Source organism: Bombyx mori, chromosome 9 (assembly GCF_030269925.1).
Source record: "Bombyx mori chromosome 9, ASM3026992v2".
NCBI lineage: Eukaryota > Metazoa > Arthropoda > Insecta > Lepidoptera > Bombycidae > Bombyx > Bombyx mori.
The window spans coordinates 14,695,839-14,710,542 of NC_085115.1; the positions used below are offsets into that span (position 1 = coordinate 14,695,839).

At 38.5% G+C, this 14,704-nt stretch overlaps 1 protein-coding gene across 4 annotated transcripts in view; it reads right to left on the reverse strand.

Annotated features, from left to right (window-relative positions):
• Positions 1 to 4,541: 4,541 nt before the first annotated feature.
• Positions 4,542 to 14,704, reverse strand: part of LOC101737456 (centaurin-gamma-1A) — a 303,411-nt gene continuing 293,248 nt past the window's right edge. For all 4 annotated transcript variants that reach the window (XM_038012838.2, XM_038012836.2, XM_062670221.1 and 1 more), the window contains exons 11-15: positions 14,509 to 14,620; positions 12,852 to 12,969; positions 12,262 to 12,381; positions 10,920 to 11,142; positions 4,542 to 10,452 (exon numbers count right to left, since the gene is read on the reverse strand). In XM_038012838.2, coding sequence (XP_037868766.1) covers positions 10,048 to 10,452; positions 10,920 to 11,142; positions 12,262 to 12,381; positions 12,852 to 12,969; positions 14,509 to 14,620 — 978 coding nt within the window. In that variant the 3' untranslated portion in view covers positions 4,542 to 10,047. The remainder of the gene's footprint in view (positions 10,453 to 10,919; positions 11,143 to 12,261; positions 12,382 to 12,851; positions 12,970 to 14,508; positions 14,621 to 14,704) is intronic.

Below are 14,704 nucleotides of genomic sequence, written 5' to 3' on the forward strand. Positions count from 1 at the left end.
CAAAATATGTAATGTATCAAGCTAAAAACTACTCAGTGAATAACTTTTCTCTGTTTGTCGAGAAATGAGCAGCATTAAATATGCATTAAAGTTGCAGTTGACCATTTTAGGTTACAAGGTTCGACCATCGTTATGTAATAATAATTAAAAAAAAATGCTTATGTGGTTAAACAAGCTCACAGCCCACCTGGTGTTAAGCGGTTACTAGAGCCCATAGACAATACCTAACCTTGAGATATAAGTTCTAAGGTCTCAAGTTTCGACGCACTGTCCGCGTATAGGTAGGTACTCCGGTAACTACCCAGCATATTTCTGCCGTGAAGTAGTAATGCGTTTCGGTTTGAAGAGTGAGGTAGCCGTTGTACTGTAAAAAACCTTAGAACCCATATCTCGAGATGGGTGTAGTTAAAACCAGGTTGGTCGTGAGCTCGCCCCACCCATCTAAGAAAAAAAAAGCACATTTTTAATTCGTTCAATAAAAAGCAAAACAGGCAAACTTTGTACATATTAGTACTTTAACCAGACCGACGGCACCGGACACATCACGTTTTTCAATTCCAAGCCGGAAATTGCTGACACATGTAAACATGGGTGCGGTTCAGAGTTTTAATGAAAAGATTTTGGCGAAATGATTCATTTGGGAGTATATATTTTGGCAGTATATATATTATATTATATATTTCGGTATATATCCATTTCTTTTATGTATATATTTTCTATAATAATGTACTGTCAATGGTACACCGCAATATACCTAATATATATTTATATTTTCCAGAACTTTACTGATGGTAGGACCTGCTTATTTCTGCCGTGAACAGTAATGCGTTTCGGTTTGAAGGGTGAGGCAGCCGTTTTAACTATATCTGAGACCTTAGAATTTATGTCTCAAGGTGAGTGGCGCATTTACGTTCTAGATGTCTATGGGCTCCAGTAACCACTTAACACCAGGTGGGCTGTGAGCTCGTCCACCCATCTAAGCAATAAAAAAACTTCTCTTCATTAAACGATTGTCTGGACGCTTTTAGCGATAAGACCGCCTATTGTACAAATCTATCTGCTTTTTGACTGTCTTTGAATGTAAATTGTATTTTGGTGTTCAATAAAGTGTATCCTCTCTCTCTTTGGCAGAGAATTTCTTTTTATTCTGTAATGTAATCAACTAATGTAATGTAATGATAATCATCTTTACATGTTCTACAAGTGAATTTAATTATTCAATTAACTACATTCGTTTTGAACACGTTCGTTTGGAAGTATTTTATTTTATTCCATCATATACCGCGTTGACGAATAGCTAAATTATATAGTATTAGATTAGTGTTCTGTTTTAGGTTGACTTATTTAAAAGTAAAACCCAAGCTTTTTTGATTCCTACCTAAGCTGATAGCCTTGAGAGGCTATGTCAGTATAACCTAACAAGTAGGTGAGCACACGGGTCTCAAACCTGACGACGTTGCTAACACTAAGCCTGGCAAGAGCAGTGCTTCGCAGAATCTACCACCGGATCGGAAACGCGATCCACTGAGAAGATACGGCGAAAAACTCAGTGAGCTGACCCAAGCTACCCACAACATTTACTGTCGTTACTAAACATTACTGAAAATATGGTCATCCCTCCATATACCAGAAAGGTCAAATATCCGGCAGTCAACTTACTTCCACATAGTCTGCCTGTTACCGCGCCGCATTTAACCATGGCAGACTCCAGCCTATCTACATGCGGAGTGAGCTGTCGCTTCTTAGCCAGGTAACTCTCCAATAACTTCCCGGTCCCATATTCACCTACGCTAAATCTTACTGGTTGCACAAAGAAACATTGTTTTTATTGAATAGTTCAATTTTTATACAAATATATGTATGTGTATTTCTTATAATGATTTTAAATGCTTAAAAATTTGATATAATACAAATGGATCCAAAGAAACGTTCTCATCAAGCTCTCTGACTACACGATAGTCTTCACAAAATTGCCTGGGAAATACTTTCCAGTCCTTTCCAAGACGAGGAAATGGCACGCGATTGTTCTCAGTATAGGGGCCGTCCACTCAATAAGCTTCGGAAGAAATATTTTTCTGCTAAGTACTATGTTTGTCCTTAAAGAGTCAAAGGTTTGGTGTTTCATTCAATTTAATGTTTCAACAATTCATTATTCGTTTTTTTTTGTTTTGTTTAGATTATTTAAATTTGATTTAAATGCTTTATATTAATTACGTTTTCAGTGCCTATAGAAGACCGAATGTGTTTAGAAAACTTGTGTTCGAAATTTCTTCTCTCTTAATGTGTAACTTTGAATTTGCTAAATAAACCTGTATATACAAGAACATAAATCGATTATTTGATGACATTTTTAATATAAAAAAAATACAACACCGTTACTTTACGATTTTCGCCAATGGCCACGAGGGGCTATTTCGGATTCACTTAACGGATAGGCGAGTTCTCGGGGCTCCATGTAAAAGGACTTGACAGTAGCCCTAGCAAGAGCAGTGCTTCGTTGAATCTACCACCGTGACTCCCTGAAAACAAGCCGAAAAATTCAATGGGTTGTGTCTTTGGGTTAATTTCTAATTCTGAAGATGGGTAGACAAACTTCCCACCTGGTATTAAACGATACAGCGGGCTATAAGCATGAGATCAAAGTTCCAATAGCGTGACAGCAGTTACACTGAAACGCACGATTCGTTCGTGATAAAAAGACAGGATAATGGTGGTAAGCTGTGGATGTCTTGTGTCGGCGGAGAATAGTGTTACGCGCTGGGGTTTGGGATAAATAAATGTTCCACCAGAGTACAACTTAAAACTGTATTAGCACTTCAGAACACTTAAAATAATTCACAAACATTTTAAAATTCTCGATTAAATTCTTCTGCTTCGCATGAGATGATCCGTTCGCTGTTTCGCTTCGAGTAGGCCCTATTATCGACTGACTGCGTGCCATCTCTGCAACGCTTTTATAGCCAATATCAACATTCCTCAAAAGTTAAGCACTTTCGATGCGTGCTTCCGCTATCTGACAATAGATGGCGTTGTACTCTTCGAGCGTTCTAGATGTTACAAGATCCTTTGTTATTAGTTCGGCTATTCGACGATATATGGCGTTACTCTTATCGGCGTAATAAGAGCATACTCCATCTCTTGCCGTTGGCGTTGTAAAAAGTGGCAGAGGGATTTACATGACAACAGCTTTCTCCGGTATGGGATATAGTGGGCAGCTACGGCTGGCTACCACCATCCTTTAACTGACTGCCGCTGTCCACCGCTCCCGTTTTAGATGGTGGAACATCCGTTATACATCTGAGTCTTCGTTCTCATGTCGGATGACGGCATACGCAAAAGGTGCCCTTGTCAAATCACAATATTTATTATAAGATTATATTTTGACTGTGGAAGTCGTTTGTGTTCACTCACTACATACGTGTTTGCAAAGATAAACATATGCCTACCTTCAATGTTGGAGTGCTCATATCTCTCGAAAATAATACACAGGTCTTATCATTACGAACATGTCGGAGAACCCGCATTATTAAGACCATCATTAGATATGATAGGAGCGAATAGGGTGATCGAGTTAAGAGAAATATTGAGTACACAAAACACGTTTGTTACCTTAGAACAATTTAGAAATCTTCTCTTGGCCTTAGCAAACGAAAACGAATGACAGTTCTTAGGACGGAGGTACCGCTCTTCAAAAAGACTGGTTGGTAAGTGTGTATGGCGTCGTATGGCGTCTATGCACGCCTCTATCGGCTAGGCTCTGTCGTAGCACGAAGTTAGCCAAGCTCCGACCACATTACGATCGTGTTGTCACCTCTCGGGAATCGTGGTGCGCTTCGTTTTGCTACCAAACTAATGACCGTCTCCGACAAACAAATATCGACTTAAAGATTTGGTAAGAATGCTTGCTCTGGGTTGAGGGGTCCTCAACAGAGCAAGCGTTCCTCGAAGCCTTCTCTATAAGCCGGAGACCCGAAACTGAACTAGGCCTAGACTTCCCGAGATCCTTTGACTCGAAAACAAAAACCGACGCGCTTCTGAGAGCGAACGACAGCCAAGAGACGAGAAGAGGTTACACATACTTCCTCGGCCTGTCTAGTGGTGTCTCGACAAGCGTGTACAACCGTTAGCTTTCCGTAAGACAGCTACTTGTTTACGTTTATCATTCAATGATAAATACCCTCATTTAAATAAATAAAAAACCTTTTTTATTGCTTAGATGAGTGGACGAGCTCACAGTCCACCAGGTTTTAAGTGGTTACTGGAGTCCATAGACATCTACAACGTAAATGCGCCAGTCACCTTGAGATATAAGATCTAAAGGTCTCAAGTATAGTTACAACGACTGCTCCGCCCTTCAAACCGAAACGCATTACTGCTTCACGGCCGAAATAGGCAGGATGGTGGTACCTACCCGCGCGGACTCACAAGAGTTCCTACCACCAGTAAAACCAGTTTACCTTCGATTCCAGTCTCACACAGAGCTATGAGAAACCCATCCAAACGTCTGTTGCCTATTAGGTGTTAAAGTAAAAACCAACATGTCCGTATTACATCTTTATTTTCGCAAGATCAAGAACATCAACAAATCTTAAGATTACAACAACGAAATACTAAAAAATATTACGCATTTAAACATCGTTGACACGCGACTCATGTATTTACATAGATTATTTAAGCTCTTTGGCCTGTACACAAACAAAATATACAAAACATAATAATAATAATAATAATAATAATAATCAAAAAGCATACTGGGGTAACGTTAATTAAAAGTTAATAATAATAAAACAAACAACTGTAACTGCCTTCGTCAAGAGCTGAGCGACAAACGAAAGGTTTCAATTGAAACATTTCAAAATTAGCTCGGACTCTGTCTTTTTAACTCGATGAGCGAAACATAGAAAGAGACAGACACGAACACTAATGTTTATTGGGACATTTGAATAATCAACCCGTTATTATCAGAGTACATTGGAAACTAAAATATTTTCGTCTTCATTGTACTGTTACGTAGTTTGAATAGTCAAACTACAAATGCTGCCTTGAATAGAAATATCCAGTAAAAAAACGCCTTGATTATTTAAATGCAAATGATTGACAATCGATACCAATTTGAAATGTTTTAATTATTTTGATAACACACAAACTGAACTATTTCGGTCGTGTGTGTAATCATGAAATATGTTATTAATTTATAATGCCGGCCCTTCATTTGGTATTATTGACAAAAAAATATCATATTTTAACGTGGCAAAATCAATTCTATGCTTACTAAGATTAAGATGATTTTGCTTTGACCACAGTGCGAATGTTAATAGATTTCAAAATCACAAAACACAAAAAAAAAAATCTAATTCACGGTACTTCAAATTCTATGCTATAAATTTTAGAACAATAATTTAAAAAAAAAAAACCTTTAAATTTTCACACAGATTACCTGCACAATATTAGATTTATTATTAAGTCTCATTTACAAATATTCTATATCGCACTTTAAGCTTCTTAATTTCGATGATATTAAATACCAATTGAAGTACCAGCAATTAACGACGAACAAAATACTAATTCCTATGACCGCGTGCTCTCTAACATGCGCGTATATATAACACGTATTCCAAAAAACAGCCTTTAAATAGTTCGAGAGTGAGACGTACTAAATCTAGAACTATCGATAGGTTATCGTGAAGCAAAAACTACCTAAGTAGGCACAGAAGGGTTCAGTACATTTGGCTTATTGCGGGGACGACTTTATCACAACAACTATTCACGTGCATCGAGCGAACGATGCTAAAAATATATAATATATAAATAAATAAATAAAAACCGAAACAATGGAATGTCTTTCTTTAACTTCTAAAGTTCTGCTTTGATACTATAGATCGAACAATAATAATAATAATGTTTATATATATTAACGTACATACTTTGATTATTATTTTTAAACGAATAAATTGCATTTCCGCCCGTGCAACAAGGATAAAGCGACAATAGTTTAACACTAATTAAGTTTCATATTTATTTAAACCTATAAAATTTTATCCTACAAAATAACATTGAGCTGAGATCTTGCACCTACTAATAATTTATGTATACCTAAATAAAATTCATCTGTGTTTTTATTCAAACAAACAAAAGTTAAAAACGTTACGTAAACAAAACTTTACCAAAATAAACAACAGAATTTGATAAAAATTAAAAGTAAGATCTGCCACTCTCAACAACATAATTCTAGAAACATTTTCTTTTTTTTTTCGATTATAATTCTGGACTTCCCATACGACATCTTACGAAACGCAAAGAGATAACAAACTAATCGTAAAATGTCGTGTTGTTTAAAAACCAGGAGCCATTCGAAACTCGGACATAAATTTTACAAAGCTTCGCAGAGAGCAAATTCATTACAGGTGACGTCACGTGGGGCCAAAAATGTACGAGCTTACCACAGATTATATACGTTCGCATGACGATTGACCGCGTAAGACCTTAAAGAACCAACCAGCAATTACGCAGAATATAATTCTGCAGGCTTGTAATTTAGTTTTCTTCGTCTTTATCGTAAACAAATTTCTATTAAGGATATTTTGGTTTTAATTGACGACTTCTGTCACAGATTATACGTTTGCATGACGATTGACCGCATATGACCTTAAAGAACCTACCACCAGTAATTACGCAGAATATAATTCTGCAGGCTTGTAATTTAGTTTTCTTCGTCTTTATCGAAAACCAATTTCTATTAAGGATATTTTGGTTTTATTCGACGATTTCTGTGTATATAATTATCAAAATATATATCGAGGGTGCTATTAATTGGTTTAAGCGACATTTCGCTTGATATACGACATTTATCTTTGTAATTAAACGTGTGTTTTATTTTGTATTAGCATCAATAGTTCGATGTTTTTAATTGAACTTCAATTAAGTTTACTTCATTCAATTAGCTGAAGAAGTATTTTTTTTGTTGTGATAATATTGTTTCCAAATTTTAAACTTTACATGGCTCAGGAGAGTTATTTATTAGTTAACATTACTCCTGTAATGTTGCAAAAATTTCTATTAAACGAACTAGGCTTTCAATCCTCGATATATGAAAAAAAATTCCCACAAAACAGCAATTATATTCGGCAGTTTTATCAATATGACACAATCTTTCATTTTTATTGATGAAGACGACGAAGAAACGAATTAAACATTCCCAGATCGCGGCCCTGAAATCGATAAATGTTGTATACGAAACAAAAAATTATATCAAAATTACATTATGCTTTTTTATCGATAATGCTTAAAAGGTTTATCGATTATTTCATTAAAAATAAAATCGATATCGTAATCGCTAAATGATAATCGTTTCGTCCCTAGTCAACATGAATGCGGCCACCAACCTCTCAAGCCACTCTACCACTCAAGCTTCAAACAATAGCGCACGTTGGCTTCGCGGCCGACACGAGTAGGACAACGGTACCGGTCCGCGCGGACTACTGCCAATACAATCGCCCTTCGTAAATCTCGCAATAAACTCGCTTGTCAATATCTCCACGTGCAGTTTAAATTATTGGTATGGAGGGTAGAAGTAAGGAGCACTTTTTTTTAAGGGATTTTATGACCTGGTAACTAAGACCTTTAGGTCAAGTCTAATTTTAATAAATAAAGAAATGAAATGATATGGTATGGTATGAAATGTAATCTCAGTAAAATGGTGGTCATTTACTGAGACTTTTTCAGTGGACTTTTTGGTGGATCCCGAGAAGTTACGTTCAGAGGCTTTGATTGATTTTCCCACATTTGTGCACTTTAACAGATACTAAACAGTTAATAAGCCACCGTTATTACACATTTAAACCTGAAGAAACACTAAATAGACAAAATAAAACAAATCACACAACTTCACTCCTCGCGTTCCCGCCAAGTCTCAGTAAGGAGCACGGTCTCAGTGTATTAAAACGTGTCCGCTGAAAAGGAGCCAATTAAGATGGCGCCACAGTAGCAAGTGGAAGGATTTTAAAAACAGCGCCATAACTATTAGAGTAATAAATTAAATTAAGAAAGAAAGAAACACTTCCTATATAAATACTGCATATTTTTTTAACTACAACGAAAACTATAAAATTTTTCAAATCAGCACACTTCAGTGAGTTCATTTTTTTTATTGCTTAAATGGGTGGACGAGCTCACAGCCCACCTGGTGTGAAATGGTTACTGGAGCCCATAGACATCTACGGCATAAATGCGCCATCCACCTTGAGATATAAGTTTAAGATCTCAGTATAGTTACAACGGCTGCCCCGTCCTTCAAACCGAAACGCATTACTGCTTCACGGCAGAAATAGGCAGGGCGGTGGTGCCTATCCGCGCAGACTCACAAGAGGTCCTACCACCAGTAATAATAAGTTTTGCTATATTCATATCATTTCCATTTTCTACACTAGCGCTATTTCGGTGGAGCTTTCCTACAATAACCTTCTGTTTACAGGTAGATACTTTCTCAATTTGTCTCCTATAGAAGATGGCTCTCCTTACTTCTACTTCTCATAATATCTGAGCAATGATTACGATAGGATGTCCATGATTTTTGCAAGATATCCAAAAACTTTTGTATAATAAAAGTAAAAATATATAGTCGTGAATTACATATTCTCACTACAAATTTACGATCTATGGTCACTTCTAAATTACTGTTCTGTAAATAAATAAAAGCATTAAAAGTACATATAATAAGAAAATTAATTGTGTTCATTTGAAAAAATCCACGCATCATTATAGAACATGTCATTGTGAATTCACTATAAAATTTTCTAAGTACTAATTTCGTAACTAACAAATATCTATTTACCGAACTAATTAATATTTGAACTATCAATTAATAAAAAAAGGAAATACGAAATAAATTTATATTTAAAAACAATCATTTATATATATTTTGTATACGGATATTTAAAATTTTAATTAACTTTTAAATTGACGAAACGTAATTATATTTTTTTTAATTCAAAAACATTTTTACTAAAAAGTTTTCAATTGTAATTTTGTCATAAAATTTAAAAGTTTTTTTTTTCTTTTTTCGTCTAGTAAAAATAGTATTAGAGAGTTATTTACAATTATTAAAAAGTATATATATATATAAATTAGGTGGGGGTCGGGGTAACTGTTCTATCTTTGAATTTAAAAACTAAAAAATAAAAAAGTCCAGAAAACATTTTTAGAGACGTCTTAGTCATGTTCCACATTTTCCGCAATACTGCAACGCAATACGATTGAAAGTAGAGCGAGCCGGTGTCCAGACTCAAACCTGCGGCCCCTACAACCAGACGCTCACGGCGCAGAGCCACAAACGCGATAGAAGTGACACGGATCTGTCTTGTCACTCAATTAAAAATTATTAAAAACGAATGTTCCAGAACGAATTTTTCTGTCACAAACAGAATAATCAAAATTACAAATTAAACTTTATACAATACGACAACATCATCGCACACGGCTGCGCACGGAAACTATACAACGTACGATTTAAAACGTATCCGTATTATATATTTACCTCCGTGATTCAAATGGACCTTAACTCAAATGAATAACGTCGATTTTTTATTAATGTTGAGAATAATTTCAATACGAAAAAACTCGGAATTTCGATTAAGCGTTCAGTGATCCTCAAAAACGACGATACAAAATTCCACTTCGAGCCAATTTACATTTCATTACTTAAACCGACAAGTCCAAATTCGCAGCGGTAAATTTAAAAAATCCTCAATATCACAAGCCAAATTCGACTTTATCACGTTCACGGAGCGTTCAGTTTAGACCAGGGATTCCCAAACTTATTTTGTCTACTGCCCACTTTGAGAATAAATTATTTTTTAGCGCCCCCCTTTTTTAACCTACTTAAAAACCACTATACCTCATTCGGTGTCTAAGAGTCCTAGATGAAATCACAAATCGCCTCCCAAGCCTCTACACAACGCCCTCATTTTGTTTTCTGGGTGTCTTACTGCCCCCCTTTAGGCCTGCAGCGCCCACAGGGGGGCGTTATCGCCCACTTTGGGAAAGGCTGGTTTAGACGATGCTCCCGCACTTCCCGTTGGTCAACGAGAGATTTTGGCTCAGGGTCGGGCGGCCGAGCGTGTTGTGGGCGTACACTAGATTCGAATCGTAGCCGTTCGTGTAGTGGTTGTTCTGGAGGCCGATCAGCAGCTCGACCAGCGCGTTGCTGGCGCTCTGGGCGTTCAGGAGTTCGAAGATGATGCAGTTGCACTCCGGCTCCGGGCTCTTGAGGCTCTTGGAGCTCGAAGCGGACGAGGAGCTGGACGCGTTGGAGGGCGGCGTCGGGTGCAGAGGGCACGTCAGCTGCAAGTTCCGCGGGTACTGGGTGGGGATGCCCGATAGGTGGTTGGCGGCCGCGCGCGCGTAGAACACGCACGTGTGCCCGTCCGCGTCCGGGAAGTTCGGGTTGCCGTTGTGCTGTAATACGAATTGTAGCATTATAGATATTAGTGCGTCGTGTAAAGAGTGTATTTTTTTTTATTGCTTAGATGGGTGGACGAACTTAGAGGTCACCTGGTGTTAAGTGGCTACTGGAACCCATAGACATCCAAAACGTAAATGCGCCACCCACCTTGATATATAAGTTCTAAGGTCTCGAGTATAGTTACAACGGCTGTCCCACCCTTCAAACCGAAACGCATTACTGCTTCTCTGCAGAAATAAGCAAGGCGGTGGTACTTACCCGTGCGACCACCAGTAATTACGCAAATTAGAATTTTTCGGGTTTCATTTTTATCACACGATGTTATTCCTTCATCGTGGAAGTCAATTGTGAACATTTGTTGAGTACGTATTTCATTAGAAAAATTGGTACCCGCCTGAGATTCGGACACCGGTGCGTCGTTCAACACATCGTTAGGGCGCGACGAGTTCTAGAACCGTACCCATATGAGCAGCTGCGCGGCGGCGAGGTGCCCGGCGGCGACGGCGGCCCGCAGCGCCAGCGCGCGCTCGTGCGGGGCGGGCGCGCGGGGCGGGGGCGCGGCCAGCAGGCGCACGAGCTGCCCCACGGCGCCGCGCGCGCCCGCCGCCTTCAGCGCCTCCAGCCCGCCCGCCGCCTCCGTCGCGCTGTAGAACTGCCGCCGCTCGTACTTCAGGCGGATCCATCTGTCGGCAAACGCTCCTTGTTATCTGTCTGTACTGACGTCCCAAGGTCAGTGACGTCATTCCCTACGTAACTGTACGGTATCTTAGGGTCCGTTCACACAGACCGGTTTGCAGAGTATCGTACCGCTTTTTTTCTTTTCACACAGACCGGATTGTATACGTTTGGAATTAATTGGCCGGAGCGGAACCACCAACTATGTCACACAGACCGGTTGGAAGAGATCTGAAAGCGGAAACGCACGCTCTGTCAAAAAAGTGCACATGCAAAAACAAACTTTACTACAATTACTCAAAACTCTGTTTCCAACGTGATAAAAATCTGCTCTCCTCTCCGAGCCGGTCTGTGTGAACGGACCCTTAAGGAGCATTCGGACTGTGAACTTATGCATGCGTATGTATTCTTAATGCATTATCAACAAAATAGTAAAAGACACTATTCAAAACTAATAAAATATTTTTGAAGCAAAATTTTAATTAACACACCGCTGCTTGAATTGACTGATCGATTCTTAAAAAAAAACTATTTTAATCGAATCAAACATAATATCAAATACGATATTGAATTTAACTCATTACTATCTAAACTATTGTGGGACATCAGCAACAATACCCAACGTAACTCTAGTCCTCGTTTATTCAGATTTAAGTTTATATTCAAAGGATATTTCTAATGCAAAACGAGAACTGCACTGGTTTTAGTAACACTATAATGACTCACACAGGGCCCTGAAACTGCGATACTTTAAGACAAATATTTTTTTTTGTATGGAAACTATCGACATCTTGTAGCGAATGCCCCTAAACTTATATGTTGTTAAAGTTAAGGCAATTAATTATTGTGTGACTAAACACAGAAAATAAAAAACCATACAAGTCTGTATTTGACAAATTAATATTTACAAATTGATTAAATTTTATGAATTAGTGGATTTGAGAAAATTTACAAAATCCTTCATTAAAAATAAAATATAGGATAGGTAATTTGTTACTGCCATCTACAGGAGCAATGAGAAACAAATCGAAGCGAAGCCATCTAGTGGCCGACGCCCGTAAACTTTTTTGTTCAGTGCTTGAGTTGCTTATCTAAAACTAATTTATGTGTATTATCTATGGGCTCACCGCTCCTTCTCTTCCCGGGAGGAAGTCGCAACCGGTTTCACGTGTCCCCGGAGGTCGGCCTCCCATATTGAATTGGCTAAAGCGTTACCGATCGACACCATGACGCTGACGTGACTCAACCTGTGAACAAAGGAGACGCAATTTATTTATTAATCAAAAGTAGGGCAGGACGCCCTCAGGCTCGATGGAGTGATGATCTGTGCAGGGTGGCTGGTAGGAGTTGGATGAGAGAAGCCGAGGATCGTGCTTAGTGGCGAGCAATTGGAGAGGCATATGTGCAGCAGTGGACTGCTATAGGCCGATGATGATTCATGTATTTATTCAGAGACGCATTTCAAGGATAAGCTGGGTAAATATTACTGGAGCTCATAGACTTCTACAACATAAACGCGTCACCCACCTTGAGATATAAGTTCTAAGGTCTCAGTATAGTTACAGTATACAACGGCTTTTCAAACCGAAACGCATTACTGCTTCACGGCAGAAATAGGCGGGGTGGTGGTACCTACCCGTTCGAACTCACAAGAGGTCCTACCACCTATCCTAGAACCCCCCAGCAGGTCTAAAACAATCCTAGGAGGTACACTTACGGCCATTCGTCCAGGTCCAGCGAGCGCACTCGCGATATGTGGGAGCCGAGGTTGCGGTGTACCCCGGAGCACTCTATGCAGATCAGCACGCCGAGGTTCAGACTCGCCCAGTCCGGATCTGTAACGAGTTTCATTAATACGCTTTATTAGCTTCAGACGTATGCATGTAGCGGAATCTTTGAACGTGATTTTGACCCCCTTCAAAACGTCAGATTAACTCGAAATTTGGTATACTTATTAAGGACCGATGACAATTCAATGTAAAACATAAAACAAAAAACAAAAATTTCGACTAAAAAGTGAAAAACAAATAACAGTTTACAAAAACTAACAAAATACGCTTTTATAGAAAATCCAACTAAAAAATAGAAAATAGATTTTATTTTTTAGTTTCTTTTTTAACGGAACATCCGTAAAAACCACTGTAGATTTATATATTAGTATAGATATTGATTTGGACATATATTTTAACTAGCCATTACACACGACTTCGTTCGGGCGGTCAAAGAAAACTGTTAGTGTAGTTTCTCGTGGGTACGAGATAAAAGGTAGCTTATATCACTTTCTTGACTTAATACTACTTCACTTTACTAATACTTTAACAAATCTCTTTAGTTTGTTGAAATTAAAGACTAAACAAACACTTTCACATTTCTAATAAATGATTTATGAAATTACTAAGTGTCCTGCGGTTTTATTCGTATTAAATTTGTAATTAACTGTATTTTGCAAATTGAATAATGGAATAATCTTATCAAATTAGTGTATTGTCATCGGTCCTCGATAAATCTACAAAGTTTGAATGAAATCTGGCCGTTTGAAGTGGGTCAAAATCGCGTCTAAAGGAGTCAGTTACAAACATACAAACATACATACAAGTCAAGCTAATATAAAGCGTGTAAAAATGAAATGTTTTTTCTATAGATATTTCATTAATGTCCTTGAGAGCACGAGTAGCTGGGCCGAAAATGGCCCATGTTCTTTGGGGGGTGCCGGTGTGCGTGTAAAAAAAATGCCGCGCCCGGACGTTTGTTGATCCGAGCATCAAGCTACTTTCAGACCACGCTATACTATAGTGCCATATAGTATAGCAGCCTATACTTAGCCAATAATATACAGTACAATACAGTGTGAACGTATCCATAACAATGTATGGTACGCGATATTGATGTGCTATGAGCTATATACTATAACGCTATTATATTACAGCGTATTCTGAAAGCAGCTTCAGCTGTTTTCGATTTTGTGTTACATTGCTGGTTTTTTTTTAGTAAACTAATGTATATAGTACAGGACAGTGTGAACGTGTCCATAACAATGTATGGTGCGCGATATTGTTGTGCTATGACCTATATACTATTATATTATAGCGTAGTCTGAAAGCGACTTCAGCTGTTTTTGATTTTGTGTTACATTGCTGTTTTTTTTTTTTAATCTAATGTATTTTTTTAGTTGTACTAACACGATGGAGCGTAAATAATGCTAATAAAACGTTTTAAAAATATGTTTTTTTTTAAATTCAGGATCGATATTTTTTTCCGTTCCATCATCAAAGTTGTCATTAGTACGACAAGACCGACGATATGTCTTCGTTTTCGGAGGCGGCCTCCTAGCACCCAGTACAGAGTGTAGTGTAGTTAGTGGTGGTGGGACAGACCTGGGGCGCCGCAGTCGCAGCACTGGTGGTTGCCGGCGACGCGGCGCACGTAGCGCGTGGCGCGCACGTCGCCCGTGGTGTTGGCGCCCGTGGGCAGCGGCTGGCGCGACGTCTGTCGGAACAAGCCGGTATGTCGGGTCATGAAAAGTTACCTTCATAGCGTAGCGAGAGTTCCTCTCTGCCGGAACGCATGCTT